Here is a 20,450-nt window from a genome sequence, read left to right as displayed (position 1 = left end):
TAAATTTGTTGGGAGTATAATAAGCATGTTCATTAATCCTAAACAACTATGTACAGTAGAGCGTCGTTTATCCGAAAGTCAGTTATCNTTTCTGAATGAGCCAGACTAATTGATCAGAGTACATATTTTTCTTTTCTGAATAAGGGACTGAAGTAGCTAGATTGCACACTTTTTAGTTGGACTAACTCTTCTGAAAGGGTGAAATTGAAGTGCAAATGCTGTCAAATAAATGTAGATGTAGAATTTTATCACCCCCTTTCTCTTCTTATTAAATATTTGTTAAATTAATTTTTTTTATACAAATAAATATTAATGTAAGTTAAATAAACCCAAATACTTTTATAGTTAGTATTTTTAAAATGCTCCAGGCTCCTTTCAGAGTTCAGAGTAGGGTACCCCCTATGAGTGCCTCTACCCCCCATAAAATAACTCGGTATTTTCATTTTGCCTGAGTCAGAGTTGGCCTACTAAAATTATCAGGAGTCGGAATCGAGTGTTTTTTACCAACTCCGCAGCCCTTATATATATATACATACATACACATATAATAATGTTTTATGCTATCATTATTGAATTTATTTCTATTTAATCAAATACATTTTTGTGATGTCATAATTTTCAAATCCTTTGTGTTACTTATGATCACGTTTATGCCTTCCCACCAAAAAAGTGTGGTGTAATAGAAATTAGTAAGATTTGCTCACAGAAAGAAGTAAAATACATATGCATTTCAACCTACATATTTTAGTGTAGATTTCTGGCACTTTTAACATGTATAATGCATATTTCAGGCATTTTAATGTGAATACAGCAGTGCATATATTGTGATTTTAAATGCATATATATCTGGCCCTCATTACTAGTGATGGGACAATTAATTGGAATCAGAATAAAGCAAATCTCTGCATAATACTGAAATAGAATTAAGCAAAGTCTTACTGTATATTCATAATTATTTCATCAACTTTAAAAATATTGAACTTTCTCTTCTGTTATCTTTTGGACAGAAAAATATTTTGTAATTGAAACATGCAATAATATTATCTGCCTTATTTGTCATGATAAAATTGTCATGTGTAAGTTGGCTCAGAAGGGTAAGCACTGGTAGATGGAGAATTAATAAAAGAATGTATTGTAATTGCTCTTAATGAATATTGTCCCAAGAAAGTTAACTTATTCAATGAAACGAGTCTCTCACATCAGACAATTGATAGAAGAATTGATGACACAGCTGATGATGTTACAGGTACATTGTGGACCAATTCTCTAAATGTGTTCATTACAGTTTAGCATTGGACAAAAGTACCAATCAAAGTGACACTGCACAATTAAATAATCAATTGTGCAGTGTCACTTTGATCGGTACTTTTGTCCAATCAGAGGAATTTTCATCAGAGGAATTGCTGCCATTGTAATATAATTGAAAAAATGTTGAACTTATGCCATATGAAGGGTACAACAACTGGCAAGGGCATACTTGAACACTTTAATTTAGCCATTGAAAAGTTCAATATTGATAGAAATAAAATTTATTTGATTATAATCAATAATGCTCCTGCATTAATTGGTAAAAATAATGGATTTATTACTTTATTCAAAGAATTGGTTGATCATGATGAATCAAGCAATGGTAGTTGAATATATCAACAGCAATTATGTGCTCAAAAGTTAAATATGAATCAGTTGATGACAGATCTTGTGAAAGTTGTGCACTTCATAAGATCTCTGAGCTCAAACCATTGAGAGTTCAAAGCATACTTGGAAGAAGTTGGCAGTGAATATGAAGACGTTATTTATTTCTCAAAAGTCAGATGGCTCAGTAAAGCAGCAACTTTGAAAAGATTTCAATTATTGTTATGTGAAATATGAGAGTTCATGCAAAGCAAGAAGTAAAATGTAGATTTTTTAGAAAACAGAGTGGTTGAATGATCTTGCCTTTTTAGTAGATTTCACTGAAATGTTGTCTAAACTTAACTGGTCTTTCCTTTGTAAATGCAAATTATGTTGCACAATGTTTGAGCAAATAATAGGTTTTACTAAGAAGTTACAACTTTTGATAATGCAATTAAAAGCTGGTGAAATTGTGCACTTTCAGAGTTTACTAAAAAGAAGAATTTTTTGTGAATTTTGAAAGATATAGTAAATTATGTGAAGTTTTGTTAAAAGATTTAACAAGCAGATTTTCTGACTTCAGAAAAATAGAAACTGAATTAAAATTGTTTAGTGATCCATTTTCATTTAATTATGTGGAAACACCAGCCAAATACCAGCTGGAACTCACTGAACTTCAAAGCAGAGAATCTTTGAAAACTTATCATAGAGAACATTCTCTTCTTGAATTTTATAAAGAAGTTCATTCTTTCAATGAATTTGATGAAATTGTCAATTTATCTAGAAAACTGTTATGCATAGTACATACCGTTGTGAACAATTTTTTTCGTCCATGAAAAACATCAAAACTGCTGAAAGAAATAGGTTGAATGATTTCCATTTAACTAACATTCTTAGATTTAAGACTAGTACCATATAAGCAGATATTGACAATTTTTGACATTGCCTTTCTTTTATAATATTGCATTGAATTTATTTTTATTTTGTATGAGTATAATTTTTTTATTGTCAATAATACAGTATTTTTTGTAATGATATAATATTTGTTATTAAAATTTGATATTCAAATTTTTAACTTTTTAGAAGCATATATTTTTATAAAGTACCATTGTAGCTCACTGAATATACCTAAATTTCTAATTTGGCTCATTAAGAAAAAAGGTTGGACAACCCTGGTCTAGACATTTGTGGCTCAAGCAAATGAATTCAAAAATGGTTAACTCACGACAATGATATTTGTTTGGCTCACTGCATCATTTGCCAAATCTCATTTAGTGTTAAATATGATAGAGTTAAATCATTTACAAGACATGCCTGTTCTGAGAAGCATGAAAAAATGCATTTTCTCATTTACCTTTCCCTCCCCCAGTCATTGCATCAGTCAACGAAGCAGTTTCCAAAGATGGCGACCCTAGATGACATGATGGGATAGTTTATTAAGTAAAAGGAAATAAACTGTAGTTTTTTGGGGTAGAGTTGCAATATTAACATTACAAATTTATTTTGTAGTACACAATAAATGCACGAGTATCCAAATATAAATGGAAAATTTTCATGTTTCTTATGAAAGATTGATTCTGGATTTCCCAATTGTTTTCCATTCTGAAGTTTGATGTTTATTAAGTAATGAATGTACCATACTCATAATGTAAATCATTAAGTACAGTGGGTGATCAGTTAATGAACATAATCCATTCCAAGAGTGTGTTTGTTAGCTGATTATTGATTTACCTAGATTTTTATAAGAATTCGATTAATCATTCTGGAGACCCCAAAAATAGTAAGAAAGTATATACAGTTGACCCCCTATAACACGGTAGATATGTTCCCTTTTTTATGAAATTCATGTTGTACGAGTCCTTAAATACATGAGCCAATCACAGCCCGGCATGTATGCAGTTTATGGACTATTGCTGTTTGAAAGGTTTTCTTTCATAAAATTAATCGATTCTAGACTAATTTGACTCAACATTTCCAAAACGTATAATTTTTTGGGAATAATCCATATAAACTTTGCTATAAACAAAAAATTGTAGGATTACTTATCGAGTGTGCACTGTTCGATGATGCCCTTGCTTAAGCTTGTTTTCATTGTTGAGCGGCACATCAAAGGGCGGGTGCGTGTTTCCTGATAAATTATTTTTCTGAGAAAAATTTGCTGAACTTTGGAGACATCATTAATATAAATATAATTTTTATGGCCGTTAAATAATAAATGGTTTTTAGTAGGTCCGCTGCTTGTTTAAACTCAACAGTTTGTGCAATATCTGCTATTGGTCTAGATTCAACCAATCCTGTCACGACACAAGTCGGTGATGACATTTTACCATATTTTACGAGTTTCTTTTAGCGTGTTTATACGAATACAGTTGCAATTTTTTCACCATTATATATGAATCCGCATTATATGAACCCGTTTTATAGGGAATCTACTGTAATTTTTTATTTATGTTATCAATTACATATAAATAAAAATGCAAGACTGTGTGTATATATATATGTATTTTTATTGTCATATTGTTTTTCTGTTTGTGGGATGTTAAAGAATCTGTCCAATGTCAATTACTTTTTGCTCTTCTTCAGGATTTTTTGGAGGTAATTAATAGCATTGACATTGTAGTGATATCCAAACCATGTTGAGGTTAATAGGCTGCCATTCTAAGACCATTGTTCTGACATCTTCCAACTTCTTTAAAAGATCTTTAATAGCAGATGTCGGCATTGATCCTCTTTCATCTTCCTTTTTTCAGAAGAAAACACATCTCACTGAGTTTCTTTGTGCTCTTTAAGAGTTCTTGAAGTTCTGTCATCAGATCAGTTTCCATTATGAGCTCTTCAATGTCAACATAATTCCCCTCCAATTTCAGATTGCTAGCAATTACATTTACAAGTCACAATTACATCCAAAATTTCAGGGTCATCATCTCCCTGAATGCAGGAGGGGACAGCTTTTGCCAAGCAGAATTCAACTGTCATTGAATGACTTCTGACCATGCCTTTTAAATGAGCCATATACATATGTATGTGTATATGGCTCACATATACACATATGTATGTATGTATGTATATACATACATACATGAAAGACATCGGCCATACACAAGGTGTTTAGCCAGCAGAAAAGAGGGTAGGGAAAAGGGGAAAGGACAGAGAGGAGATAGACAGTAGAATGATAGGATTGGCATACATATGGCTACTGTACCCTCTATGTTTGTTGTTGGCATGCAGTTTTTAGCTGCAAGGCCATAGTCTCTTGAAGGGTCTAAAAGAAAGCTTGAGTGTAGTGAACACCAATAATTGAGTGCAGCCACGAATAGCTAAGTGAAGAAGTTAGTGCCAAGTAGCTGTTAGTAGGAAGACATATATCTACTTAATAGTATTGAGATTTGTGCTTGTGTTCAGTTTTATTAGTACTGACAGATAGACAGACAGTATGAACACAACAACAAATTAGACAAAATGAACAGACCAACAGAAGACAAACGAGCCCATTTTTTTCTTTTTTTATTATTATTTTTAAATATTAACCTACTCTGTAACTAAACTAACCTACCATAACCTAGGACAAATCTAATCTGACCACTAAAGCTAACCCTAGTTTCATTTACCTTACTGGAAACCAAGCAAAGAGTCTCTAATCTAACTTACAACTAGGACTAACTTAAACTAACCAAATTTAGACTGAAAAGAAAATGAAAAATAAGAATTAAAATACAAAGTTGAAAGGCAGCTATATACTGACAGTTGAAACAAAGCAAGGAAAAGCTAATTGCCATCTGTGCCCTCAAAGTGAGTGCTCTCAAGAACCCCGCTAAGGGATATGAATGCAAGTGAATGAGTTGGTATGGGTTCCAGTTGTATGTTGGTATATCCAGTTGTATGTTGTACCCTTCAAGAATAGCAGCTCTCATTAAACTATCCCTAATGCAGCAAAATACTAAGTGAAGTGGTGTTTGGTCCTCCACAATCACATTGTGGATTGTTCCCAAGGTTAAATCTATGCAAATTTTGCTTAAAGTTGCCATGTCCTGTAAGTAGCTGAGTGAGGGTGTACCTAGGATAAAAGTGGCAAAGAATTGCAGTAGTGTCAACCTTGGGATGAAAGTGTAAGTGAGCCTATCAATGGTGTCTGGACCCAGCTGTCTTGCCAGAGAATGAAGATTTGCTTCTCGACATGATTGTTGATGTACAAGGTAGGAATGTAACTGAAAGTACTAGTGACTGAAGACTTTGCAGCTTGTTTGGCAAAAAATCAGCGGTCTTGTTGCCGAGAAACCCTGCATGGGACCCATAGACAACAATATTAGAATAGATTTCCTAAGCATCTGAGAATGTGGTGTATGAGATGGATGAGTTTTAAGCGGTTCAATCCTGTGTAAAGCTATCCTACTGTCAGAATAAATGCGATAGCGTAAGTAGTGTCTTTTATCCTCCCTACACCTAATATGAATTAAACTCATATCCTTAAGCTTAAGTTACCATCTGTGTTATTGAGCAGTGTGTACCTAGATGGAAGCAAGCATTGTGAAGCTTGCGGCCTAAGTCAGAGTAAACTACAAAAGCAGCACCCACATCATCACCCATCTTGGAACCATCAGTGTAAATCCTAAACATGGGATGATCAACTGGATCTTCGAAGTAAATGTCAGGGGCAAACTGATGGGAGGGGGTGGTAATTGTAATTAATGTGCTTTCTCACCACACCGGGTTGTATATACTTCAAATAAACAACTATCTACAATTAACCAGTAACCGGTGCGAAATTCTTTAAAATCGGCGAACGTTTTCGATTCCCCTCCTGGAATCTTCTTCAGGCTTACTTTTTTATACCTTTCGTTATAACTGGATTCTTTAATTTGAATGTCTTTTAAAAAATATGGAATGTGCCATTTTTTGAAAAAATTACGAAAGTGGAAGGAATCCACGTGTTATTTCAAATATAATTTTCTACCAATGGGGATTCGTTGTGTGCAATACCTCATAAAATTTACCTTATAAAATATATTATGATTTATTGTCAATTAAAAATTGCCGTGCTGCAGAGATTTATTTCTTCTTTGAAATTAATGCATGTGGATTTGCGATCGGCTTTAAAGATTTCCACTGCCTCCAAAGTTCTTAGTTGTCCCTGGTGTTGGGTGGTGCAAATAACATGTGCTTCATCAAAGAAATTTAAAGAATTTCGCACCAATTACTGGTTAATTGTAGATAGTTGTTTATTTGAGGTAATTTTACAATTACCTCAAATAAACAACTATAACAAAATAACAACTCAAATAAATTCTATAACAAAATAAACAACAAAATAAACAACAAAATAAACAACAAACAAAAACTATAACAAAATAAACAACTCAAATAAATTCAGTATTTTTGTCGATACTGAATTTTTTGATATCATCAATCAAGGTCAAACTGGGGGGAATCTTACCTACTCTAATCATTTTGTCAACATCCGAATCGCTATAATCTCGCCAGGGTAAGGTGACAAGATTTTCCTGCCAAATAATGCATTTAATTTCTAAGTCAATAGGGGTCAACCCCGACTTTACCAAAAGGGTCCTAGTGGGTGTGGTCATATAAGCCTTACAAATGCAGAGAGCTGCAATCCTTTGAACAGATAAGTTTTTTACGGTTATGGACTTTGGTGGCCCAGACCTGTACGGCATAGAGAAGTGCTGGCTAAATTGCACCCCCGTAAATAAGCTTAGGAGCATTAGGGCCAAGGCCCCATGTGTTCCTAGCAATACTAATGAAGGTGTTGGCAGTCTTTTTAGCTTTGTCTATGATGTATTTGATACGGGGCATGAAGTGAAGTCTCTCATCAAGAACAACACCTAAATATTTAATTTCTGTTGTTTGCTTTATTCTGTGAGCACCTATTCGAAGGTTAAGCTTCCTGACAAGCAGCACGTTCTTACCAACTATTATGCTTTTGCATTTGCCTGTGTTAATGAGTTGCCTATACTTAATACTCCACTGGTGAATGTTGTCGCATATGTCCTGTAAGCGTTCACTGTTTCTGTGTGAAGCAGCCAGGAGGCAGGATGTCATTTAAGTGCAGGTTGAAGTTATAGGCTTTGTTCCAGAGACAAGGACAGGCCTGGATCCCTGAGGATAGCCTCGAGTGATGAGTATGACTTATTTTGTGTTTTATAAACACCTGCAATCCTGTCGCTAAGATAGGACTGAAGAAGTTTGTAAAGATTTTGAGAGCAGTGATGAGCGTGTAATGTGTGCAGGATAAAAGGCCACCAGGTGTGATCTAAAGTCAATAGTGATAATTGCAGTATGCTGATTGTTTTGTTTAGCCTGATGGATGGCATCTACTGTACCTTTGTTTTTAAAGAAGCTGAACTGATTCTGATGCAGGGCTCTATGCTTGCGTAGATGCCATGTGATTCTATTAATCATTAGACAATCTCACACTTTCCCAGAGTTGGGAGAAGGCAGATCGGTCTGTATTTTTTGTAAGTGTTAGTGCCAAATTGATTCCCACATCCACCAGCACTAATCTTTTACCACTGAGTAGGAAATAGGCCAGTGTTCAAGCCGATATTAAAGAGAATTACAAATACTGTAGGATTGGCCTCAAATGCATGTTTAATCATTCTAGTGGTTATGCCATCAAGGCCTGGGGCTTTGTAATCGGTGAGTGAACAGATGGTATTCAAAACCTCAATTTAGGTGTAGTTATGGTCATGGTCATTGTCTGTGTTAGTTTGATTGAGTGTAGAACTTCTGATGACTGCTTGTGTACTGTCATCCTGCTGTGGGTCATCTGAAGGGTAAAGACTAGTGAGAATGAGCATGATAGTTTCTTCAGTGTTGTTAGTGTAGCTGTTACCGCTAAAGCTCGAAATCCGTTAATGTGCACATTACCAAGCTAATCTGCACATTAACTAGGGTAATCCATTAAAGTTGCTAAATTGTTCTATTTCTCAAATTACCTAGGTAATCTGCACATTACCTACTAGGCACTCGGTAAAGTGAAAATAAGATTTTTGCTGGAACAACAGCAACGTTTCTGTACGCTTAAATTAACATAATGTTATTTATTTAATTTTCAATATCTAAAGAATCAAGTTAATACAATCAAACAATCAACAAATTAGTTGATTGAATCAATCATCAATCAATTAAAAAAACTTTAATACAAAAATCAAACGGTTTAAAATATTACTACAATTAGGGAAATGAATTTGCAAAACATATGATAAAATTGTACTTACTTATTAGTGCAATCTAAAGATTGGTGACACTTTGAATTACATAGCAATTGGTTTTTGCGACAAGCATGCCTATTTGTGGTACAGTACATTTAGATTTGCAGTCATATTTTCTGAAACCCTGCCCAGTACCAAGGGATTGTTTTATTGCTCTTTGATGTAAAGATATTTCTACAGCTGGGTCATCCATCTTCTTTCGTTAAAAATCTCTCTTTGCAAACACTGAATTCAGATTTTGCATACAATTGTTTTAAAATACCTGTTTTAGTATCAAGTTTATAAAAGCCATCCTCTGTCTTACTAAGAACCACAGCTAAAATTTGAACGTGCATCAGTTTTTGCATCAATTTTCTAATTTTTCAAGGTCTTCTTCAGTTTTTATCGAATGTAATACACTTTGTGGTATAATAGAAGAAGACTGGAAGAGTGGAAAAATTAGAAGATTCACAAGAGACTGTGATTATGAGATCACAGTCAAATCTTACTTAAGAGGACATTCTGTTATCCCCTGCTTCTACAGAATCACCTGTAGAAATACAAGAATTTATCGATAATAATTTTAAACTGCCTTCTATACTGTTGATTGATGATACAGTCACGAAGAATATTCAGTTACCCTGCACCTCCAAGGAATCACCTCTGCCAAGGAATCACCTCTGCAAGTTGAAGAAGTCATCACTGAGTTACCCTCAACTTCACAAAATCGCCATCACAGTTTCGTACAGAGCCTGTAAAGAGCACTATACAAGACATAGTCTGTATTGTTTGCTCAAAAGCAGCATCAAGTGCTCACAAGTGTAAATCGTGTAATATGTTTGTTCACGCAGTTTGTGGTGAAGTAGATCCTAAAGAGGAAGGGTATGGTAAGAATGTATTGTGCATCATCTGTAAAAAGAATATGGATCAGAAAATACAGCGTGATGAAGCCAAGAAATGTTTAGAAAAGCAAGCAAAGAAAATGTTAGCAGTTTCTAATGCAAAGCACCCAAACGTCGATGAAGGTTTCGCTGTGAGAATTAAAGTACCCGAAGAAGACAGAGCAAAAACTGATGCACGTTCAATTTTAGCTGTGGTTCTTAGTAAAACAGAGGATGGCTTTTATAAACTTGATACTAAAACAGGTATTTTAAAACAATTGTATGCAAAATCTGAATTCAGTGTTTGCAAAGAGAGATTTTTAACGAAAGAAGATGGATGTCCCTGCTGTAGAAATATCTTTACGTCAAACAGCAATAAAACAATCCCTTGGTACTGGGCAGGGTTTCAGAAAATGTGACTGCAAATCTAAATGTACCACAAATAGGCGTGCTTGTCGCAAAAACCAATTGCTATGTAATTCAAAGTGTCACCAATCTTTAGATTGCACTAATAAGTAAGTACAATTTTATCATATGTTTTGCAAATTCATTTCCCTAATTGTAATAATATTTTAAACCGTTTGATTTTTGTATTAAAGTTTTTTTAATTGATTGATGATTGATTCAATCAACTAATTTGTTGATTGTTTGATTGTATTAACTTGATTCTTTAGATATTGAAAATTAAACAAATAACATTATGTTAATTTAAGCATACAGAAACGTTGCTGTTGTTCCTGCAAAAATCTTATTTTCACTTTACCGAGTGCCTAGTAGGTAATGTGCAGATTACCTAGATACTCTGCACATTACCTAGGTAATTTGAGAAATAGAACAATTTTAGCAACTTTAACGGATCACTCTAGTTAATGTGCAGATTAGCTAGGTAATGTGCACATTAACGGATTTCGAGCTTTAGCGGTAACATACCGACCATCTGGGAGCTAGATAGTGAAGGGGGTTTGGAGTTGGCATTTTTTTCTTACAAGCTAAGTAGTACTGTTCTGACCAGGGATTGCAACTGCAAGTGTTAGACTAACACTTGGAAGGATTTCTGAACCTTCTTGGATTTATAAGGATTTTGTAAGCATTGTGTTCGTGCCTGTACTAATCTTAAGTGTGACTTTAACGTCCGGATCCTGTTCATTCCTAAATTGCCTCCTTAATCTCCTAATTACTATTTTCTTGTTTTCTAGCTCAGTGGTCCACCAACAAACATTTTTGTGTTTATTGCTTCCAAATTCAAACATTGTAATGTAAGAGTTAGTGATTGTATTTGTAAGCCTGGTGACAAGATGGTCTAAGGTAGAGTGATTATGGTGACAGATACCAGCACAAATGTTATTGAAGGTGTTGTGAAATACTGCCAGTTAGTGCGAGTGTAGTGAAAACTATGATTATTAGTATTACTAGTAGTGTTCAGTTGAGTGAAGATATACCTATGGTCACTGACAGAATCTATGTCGGTGTTATAACAGTGGAAAAAAAAAACAACTCTCAGAATCACTGGGAAGGATAATTAACACACGAGAACCTTATTATATCCCAGTAATGATAAAAATTAAATAAAACCAATGTTTTTGACCATATTCATGGTCTTCCTCAGGCTTTTGACCAGTACAATTCAAATATGGAATGCATCAAACAATATGTTTAAATTATCTTAAAATTCCTTTAAATTCCTAAAAGGGTGAGTTATAACAGTAGTTGACCCAAGGGGTGATATGACTGTTTCCTAATGTTAGGTTCAACTTTCTCCCGTGGTACAAGATTAGGTCAGAAGGGTGCTGGTGTTTAAGTGAGTAAGGTTGTGTTGAGCCATGGTTTTGTTAACTATGTTACCCCCTAGGGTCATCTTTTGGACTATGCCAGATCACAGGCTTGGCATTGAAGTCACTTCCTATTAGGATAGGTTTATCTTTGTTCAGGAGATGATGAATGGCTTCTATGGCCATCTCAATGTTAGTGGAGTCTTGAATAGGTTGTAACATATGTAAAGGTGAGTGTTATTGTCTGTAACCCAGATGGTGGTAATGTATTCTGTGGTATGTTGGAAAACGAGGCAGGCATTAATGTTTTTGTTCCTGATGATAATACCAGCCTTGATGCGATAGCCAGGGTCTCGAGCTGGATAGACTTTCCAGTCGTTGAACCTGACTATCATGTTGTTAATAGTGAGGTATATCTTGTAATACATTAGAAGAATGAACTGTATAGCATCAAGAATCAAAACGTTTTAGAAAGAAAACTTTGAAAATTTCATCATTGAGGAGAACTGGCATGCTTCAAAACACAAACAAAACAGTGCTTGAATGTACAATTTCTTGAAACCTGAAATAACCTCTTGATCCATTGGTTGAATCAACAAAGTGGTATTCGGAGACAGAAACTGAACTGTCAGCCAGGGAAAGTCTTCCAGCAAATTATCTTCAAGGTCTTTTGGGTGTCCTGGTGCATTGTCCAATAGCAACAGTGCTTTCAATGGCAATTCATTGGTCTGAAGGTAATCCTTGATACTTGGAGCACAAACTTCAAACAGCCATTCTTTGAAAAGAGAACCATACCCTTTCATTCATTCTCCACACCACTTGCATTTTTTTAATTATGGAATTTGTTTTGAATAATCTAAGGTTCTCAAAGTGAAAGACAAGATGTGGGATAAGTTTCATATCGCCACTAGCATTAGCTCCCAAAAATAACGTCAATTGGTCTTTCATGGGTTTATGTCCAGGAATATTTTTTTGTCTTTCATGATGTAGGTACAGTTCGGCATGCACTTCCAAAATAAACCAGTTTCATCACAATTGAAAATTTGTTGTAGACAATATTATTCTTTTTTAATGAATTCTTCAAATTTGAGACAGAACTTCTCAGCTTCTTCACCTGCACTAGCAGACTCACTGTGAATTACTACATGATTAATGCCAGATCTCCTTCTAAACTTTGCAAACCATCCAGTGGTAGCCTTGAATTCTATGTCCTCATGTGATAAATGTGGAGTTTGTTTCTTCAGTTCTTCAAAAATTTCTCTAGCTTTCTCTTGAATGATAGTTATACTAGTTACATCTCTTTTCATTTCCCTTTCTTTTACCCAAATTAAAAGCAATCTCTCCACTTTTTCATGGATGACACATCTTTGTTTCTCAGATGTGATTTTTGTTACTCCTTTGGCTCCTTGATTATATCTTTCTTAGCTAAGATTGTGCCTACTGTAGATCTGTTCAAACCATACTGTCTAGCAACATCAGACATCTTCTGCCCACTTGGCTATTATCTCATTTGGTTTCTATGGTGAGCATGGTTCTTGACACACCACTCTTTTTAGGCTCTATAATATTATCAATTTCTTTTTGAAATAAAAAGTTCAGAGAAATCAACTAGCACATGAAAGAATTAAGTAAATATGAGGCCCAAATGAAATTTGAAATTTTGGTGTTAAAACGTTAATGAATATCAGATAGGATGTTAAACTCTCACCTTTAAAAAATAAAAACAGATGCAAAACTTAATCAGGCGACTGCAGAGGAGACAGAGTTTATATTAAACAACATTTAACAACAGAACAGCCTGTAGACATTGGCTGGCTGAACTGTGGTTTAAAATGTGTTGCAAAGACTATTTCTAAATGCCCTCTAAACAAACTTTGGCAAAACAGTGGCTCTTACTTTCTTGGCCATTACTCCTCTGTTTTAGGAGTCATTCAGCCAATCGGGTTATTCATTTGTGATGTCAGAAAAGGTCGCCAGCTATATTCCGAAAGATTCCGAAAATAAAATCTTAAGTCTGTCAACAACCACTGTTCGGAAATTAATGACAATCCTTTTCCATTTTGATATTTAATTACTTTGTCAATATGGTTTAAAATAAGAACAAATCCATATTTAGGAAATTTATACCAAATTTGAAATTCGTCTTCAGAATAGATTTTTAAGGAATTATTTCAATGTTGTATTACTGTCTCCCTTCGTAACTGTCAAAATGAATAATTTAAAATATTTTATTATTACTATTACATTCTTTTATTTCTATAAAAAGATTTTGATACTGTTAAACAAACGAGACAATTTTAAAATTATGTTCTGACTATAGGCTTAACTACAATGACCCTAAAATGCATTAACGTTTTATAACCGACATGATACTTGGATTGTAAATAAATGCATCTGATTTAAATTAATTGTAAAGTCTTCACCCATTTGAATATTAGAATTGGAACATTTAAAACAAATTTAAAGTATTTAATTTTGTTATTTTTGCTCCAAGCAATTAATTAATGAATAATTTTGTCGATTCATACTGTTTACAACATTTATCAAAGGAATGATCTCCATTTTTATCTAAACTTTTCCACCAACAACATTACCACTCAAATTAAAAAACCCTCTAAACCTGCTATTGAGTGAATATAGAAAGTAGGTCAAATAACTTGTTTATAATCGCTGTCTACACTGTGACAAGCAAGAAACATCTCTGCAATGAAATTTTTCTGAATTGCAGTCTACCTGATCTGTAAACTGCCATCAGCCTCTAAACATTGTCTCTGCAATCAGCTGAATGAGTGCCCAACAGTCTCGCAAAGACTATAAAAAATTGTCAGAAAGGTAAACAAAAAGCTGGAATTACAATAGAGAGTTTCAAAGTTTAAAGGAGTACTATCCAATCAGTATCGGGTTGAGCGTCGATGTTGATGTCTCCCGCGCTTCAAAAGGTTTTGAATTGTTACCTGAAGACAAGGGAAAATCAATTGGCATTTGTAATTTTATGTCTTTTCTTTTTGTGTTTGTTCTGTGAAGTGTTCTTCGTTGCCAATTTGTTTGCAGTCTGAACTGTTCATTAACCGATCATCCACTGTATTCAAAAGAATTGGAATCAGAATCAGGAATTTTCAGCATAATATGAATTGGAAGAAATTTTGGTATTGTCCCATCACTATTTATTCTTAAGATATATTAGTTAGCTAATATTGGCAAAAAAAAAATGTTGTAATGTTCATAAAATCAATACTTGGTGTAGTTTGCTATTAATAAAGGTGATTAATTAAATAATTGCTAATTGATATTAAAATGATTATTATCTGTTGCAATGACTTGATGACAGACGTTCTTGCTTATTAATTAGAATTCATATTATTATTTTTAAAAATAAATTGCAAAAATTCTCAGTAAATGTTAACAACAGTAATAAAGTAAGTAATATCCAGAGCAAGGTAAATATTATGTAATGGCCAGGTTTAAACTGAATGACACACAAGAAAAATTATATATTAATATTACCTCACTAAGAATGGCCCATCGATCACTTTGAGTATGTACATTTAATCTTAATACTTTTATAGGGCCAATATTTGTATTAAGAGTTCCTTCTGCAACACCATTTGAATCTTTAAAACTTCCAACAATTAAATAACCATCTCTTGTTACAGGATATGAATTGTCTTCTAAAATCTCTGATGGTAATATTTCAACAGTTGTGTTGAAAAATTTGTCATCTGGATGCTCAGCATTGCCACTTCTGAATAAGAATCTAAATAAAATTGGAAGGAAAAATATATTGCATTTAAAAATATGAAGAATAAATTTTACATAAGTATGAATATATTATAACAGTAATGAATAAATAAAAAACACATTATAAACAAACCTGTTTCAATAACTGTTGTTTTAAATAATCTTTTGCATTAACAAAAAAAAACTTAAATGACAAAACTTTACATAAATTGAGTTTATATTCTGAACTTCATATCTTTAACCTATATTAAAATTAAATTATTTAATTGTAACTGTCAGAAGATATATAGGGAATGGCTATTTAAGGTAAAGATGTATTGGGTGAATCGAAAGTTTGTTAGATTTTTAGAAAGAAATAAAATAAATAAAAATTTATAATCCTCTATGTATTCACCCTTCTGTTCAATAACCTAACATTGCCTGACAGGTAGTTTCATAATTCCATCTGGGTAGAATTGGGTGGGTTTCTGACAAAGAAATTATTGATATGGCATAGAATTTCAATCTTTAGAAGGTTTTGATACCTTCTAAAGATTGAAATTCTATGCCATTTAAATTATTTTGCCATGAACGAAAAAGATGATAGTCTGAGGGAACAATATCTGGAAAATATGCAGGGTGACTCAAAACATCCCAGTTAAAGTCTAGAGGTCTTTGGTGTACATTTAACGATATGTGTGGTCTTGCATTATCATGATGGAATACCACTCTCTGTTGATTTGCAAGTTCCGGACGTTTTTGATGCACTGCAGCCTTTAGTTCATCCAGTTGGAGACAATATTTATTGGAATTAATTATTTGGTTGTTGGGTAAAAGTTTGTAATAAAGAACCCCTTTCCAATTCCAGTCCCACCAAATTGAAATCATTACTTTTCTGGGATGCAAACTAGCTTTAGGTTGTGGCACTGGAGGATCACCTGGCTTACTCCAAGATCTCTTGTGTTGAATATTGTTGTAAATGATCCATTTTTCATTGCCTGTTATTAATCACTTTAAAAAGGTATTGCCTTCATTGTGTTTTAAAAGTGAATCACAAACAGAAACACACTCAATAAGGTTTCATTCACTTAATTGATGGGGACCTAAATTGACCTAATCATTATGAAGGGAAGTGTATCCAAGGCTAGCCAAATGTCTGACAACAGCCAACATCTTAAAAATATCCCAAACATCTATCTCTTGCATTGTTTTACGCCGATCATTTTGAATTAAAGCTGTTACGAACTCGTCTTCTATGGTTGAAGGCCGTCCTGACCGAGGTGCATCTTTGAGTGAAAAATCTCCCTCCCTGAATTTTGAATACCATTTCTGGCATGTTTGATCAGTAACTGCATCCTCCCCATATATAGCACACATCTTTTTTAGTTTTTGTTGCATTTTTTCCCTTTTTGGAAATAATAGAGTAGGAAATATCAAAAATGCACCTTCTTATCTTCCATTTTAATGATATTTTTCTTGAAAGATTACAGCTACTTTTTAAAATTTTGTTATTAAACTTATGTAATAAATGTGCAAATATTTGTAATATCAACCTAAACAAATTAAAACCTGATAAGCATGACAAAGGCGCCACAGACGAGTTATTATGTAAATACCTGAACGAACTTTCGGTTCAACCCAATAGTTCAGGATTATTTTGTATGGTTGCTATTTTTTTCTAATTAATGAGATGTAACTTACATGTATGGATTTGACACATTAACTTAGAATTCCTGCAAATGACCATGGTAGTCATTCACTAGTAGCTGGTCATTTACTCCTCAGGTCATCTTATTTAAACAAAGTTAAAAAACCTAATTCTATAATTCAATAAATAAGTAACTCATTGGAAATAATATTTTCGAGATCAAATGTTTTTTCATAATAATAGTAATAATAATAAATTTATGAAAACACCACATTTAAAAATCATTTAGTTCAAGTTATTGGTTTAATTATTTTGGTAATGAATTAAGAGAGTCATTTGTATATGTAATTTAAATTTTATAATCATTTTATCTTATCATAAATTTGTGTGTAATATACACACAATTATCTGAAAGGAATATTTACACGATAAACTGATCTAACAACAATAGCTACTAGCTAAGAACAAAAGAAATGCAATTCCTCAGAGTCTGTATCAAAATGGTGTCCATTCATTGATTATGTACACAAAAGTTGAAGAAGAAATTTGTATATTTATAAGTTTTGTGTCTGACTAATTTGTGTGAAAATGATTAAAAATGATGTAATGCAGAGTATTAATACCAGTCATTAAATGTGAATCATAGTCTAATAATAAAATAAATTCATGAATAATGCACAATTTAAATAAATCAGTTGATCAAATACTTCAAAATAACTTATATACATTAATTATTTTAATAAGTAGTATTTATTAATAAGTACTTTAAAATAAATAATAAGACTTCATTTATATTATAAAAACAATAATCAGGCAGCTAAAATATTTCTAAAAAATAATTTAAAAATAAGAGTATAATTTCATATGTAACAATGAAAATATACATAGTAAATTAATATGCAAATCCTACTATTGATGTGGATAATAAACATAATACAGTAGAGCATCTATTATCCGACTGAATTGGGGTCTCAGGTTGGTCGGATAACTGAAAAAATCAGATAACCGAAAAGAATGAAAAAAATATATTATTAGTATAGTATATCCCATGCAATTAGTATATCGCTATTAATTAACTTCGTGTTGAATTTTCATCGATGTTAAGCCTAACAAATTTATTTTTAAAATAATAATAGTCGCTATTGTATCGTTAAAAATTATTTTTAAGTTATTTTATTGCTCACAAAACAAACAACCACTCATAATTAGATAATTAAGTCTCGTTTAAATACTGGCCTCCCTTCAATGGTCGAGCCGTTGATGCCAGCTAAAACATGCAAAAATTTAATAAAATAATAATAAAGTAGCCAAGACATAGCCAAATATTGTAGTGCCACATCACTAGTGGACATTTGAATTTTGCTGACTAGAACGGTCGGTTAACCGATGTGATGGTTAATCGGGGGTCGGATAATCGATGCTCTACTGTATTTAAATATAATTAAAAATAACTTAAAATTTACTGTATAATTGATTTAAACTATAAATATGCAGTTTAATATATGCTTCTTGTCCTTAATTACATATATTATGCTTTTGTCCATTGTGGATGTTCTTGTGAACTAGAATTTGTTATACTGAGGGAAGAGAAACATACCGTTTCGAATTAAGATATAATAAATATATCTTAATTCAAAATGATGTGTTTCTTTTCACTCAATATAACAAGTCCTAGATCACAAGAACATCCACAGTGGACAAAAGCATAATATGTAAATATACAGATTTATTCAAAACAATAACATTACATAATAAAGTAAAATTGCTTAATTATGGATGATAGTCCATAATTAAGCAATATAACAAATAACAAATATAAATAAATAAAGTACAGTACATATTCAAAGATACAGCAGATTAGATATAATATAGGGCAGTGTTTTTCAACCTGTGGGTCGCAACCCCCAGGGTGGTCGTGGGTGAAAGAAAAAGACTAGTGTTTGTAGGTCCTACGCTACAATAAAAAAAAACTAGAATTTCAGTGAGAAGGCTGTGCCTGTTTATTTTATAGGACAATTGGTTTTTCAATCAATATTTAAAGAAAGAAAATTAAATACGTAGTTTTTAAAATCACCAATATAGTTTAAATATGGCCCTGGGGGGTCGCCAGAATTTTTTAACTTGTAAAGGGGTCGTGTATTCAAGAAGGTTGAAAAACACTGATATAGGGAATACAAAATTTATTAAAATTATTAGAATTTTCTCAATAAAGTATGAAATTTAATATACTGTATTCTTTATAACACAGAAAATAATGAACTAAGTATAAATATAGTTTACAAACTAAAATAACTTACTTCTCAATTTTAATAGATGGATTAAAATAAAATGTCACATTATCTCCTGGTTGTGGTAATAAAGACCAAAAAAATGTCTCTCCTTTATAAGCTTTTGATAACAAATAATTTTTATATGCTCTAAGACTAGTATGTACTTCTGCAGGTGGATTATCATGCGGACGATGAAGAGAAACCTTTCCAAATTGTTTATCCTACATAAAAATTTTAACACATTTAATATGAACTTTATGAAATAAGTCAAATTAAATATATAAAAATAACTAGCAGACCCCGCCACATGTTGTTGTGACTCAAAATGTATCTACTATAAATGTATAACACTTCCCCCGTGGGGGGGATTTTTCGAAAAATTAATTATGAATGTGTGAATTAAATTTGATTATTAATGAAAATATAGTTCACTTCATGCCAGCCTTTAGAAATTAAAATTATGACACGTACGTGTTGCGGCGTTATTGACAGTGATTTGTTAAATTTCAGATATTATCTGAAATTTAACAAATCGCTGTCAATAACGCCGCAACACGTAAGTGTCATAATTTTAAATTTGATTATTTTTAATATTTTTGAAATCTAGTTTCATTAGCCTATTCTATAGCCGTGATGGCGAACCTATGATGCGTGTCAGAAGTGACACACGAGCTCATTTTGGGTGACACGCATTGACAGATGAAAAATTGAATAATTCAAATATTTGTCATATTATTTTCTCTTTTACAACTATAAACCTAAAACTTTTTTCTTGATTATTATTTAAATGAATACGAGCTAAAATATCTTAGTCAGAATCAGATAATATTTTATAATCGTTGGGTGCAGATGTATTTTCGCCACGTTGCCACCACTTCTATTAATTTTAGCAGATAAGGTCAGCGCCACGTCTCCGCCATGCTACTGCCATATGTCCGCGCCAGATATATAGTGCAACAGTACTTGTTGAGATATTTTGCATATGACGTAAAATACATATTTGTTGGTTCTACAAACATCTTTAAATTATTTTGTATCAGGGGTCAGTGCAACAACATTGCAAAAAGTTAATTGGTAAGAAACCTATCAACCTTTTATTAAAAAACGTCGTGATTTATGTTTATTTTTACAGCCTTGTAATGGAGAATCAAAAAATAGAAAACGCAAGATTGAATGATAAAAGAAGTGGGAGTAGCAGTAGCCAGCCTTTTCAAGACATATGGACCGAGCTGTACTGAATTATCGACAGAAACAATAGATCATTGTGCATAATGTGTAATGAAACGGTAGTGAGCAGAACGTGGAATGTAAACAGACATTTTGAAACAAATCATAGTCAGCTCTTGAAA

General features: G+C 32.8%; 1 protein-coding gene across 1 annotated transcript in view; it reads right to left on the bottom strand.

Moving 5' to 3' along the window:
• Positions 1 to 20,450, bottom strand: part of LOC111629781 (alpha-1,3-mannosyl-glycoprotein 4-beta-N-acetylglucosaminyltransferase B-like) — a 64,921-nt gene that overhangs the window by 2,979 nt on the left and 41,492 nt on the right. The window contains exons 9-10 of the mRNA XM_023373694.1: positions 19,129 to 19,322; positions 14,971 to 15,220 (exon numbers count right to left, since the gene is read on the bottom strand). Of these exons, the coding sequence (XP_023229462.1) occupies positions 14,971 to 15,220; positions 19,129 to 19,322 (444 nt within the window). The remainder of the gene's footprint in view (positions 1 to 14,970; positions 15,221 to 19,128; positions 19,323 to 20,450) is intronic.

This window comes from Centruroides sculpturatus, unplaced genomic scaffold (assembly GCF_000671375.1).
Source record: "Centruroides sculpturatus isolate CEXI.00-Female unplaced genomic scaffold, Cexi_2.0 scaffold68, whole genome shotgun sequence".
NCBI classification, from domain to species: Eukaryota; Metazoa; Arthropoda; class Arachnida; order Scorpiones; family Buthidae; genus Centruroides; species Centruroides sculpturatus.
The sequence above is the reverse complement of the archived record's forward strand: the minus strand, read 5'-3'. Positions and strand labels throughout refer to the sequence as shown.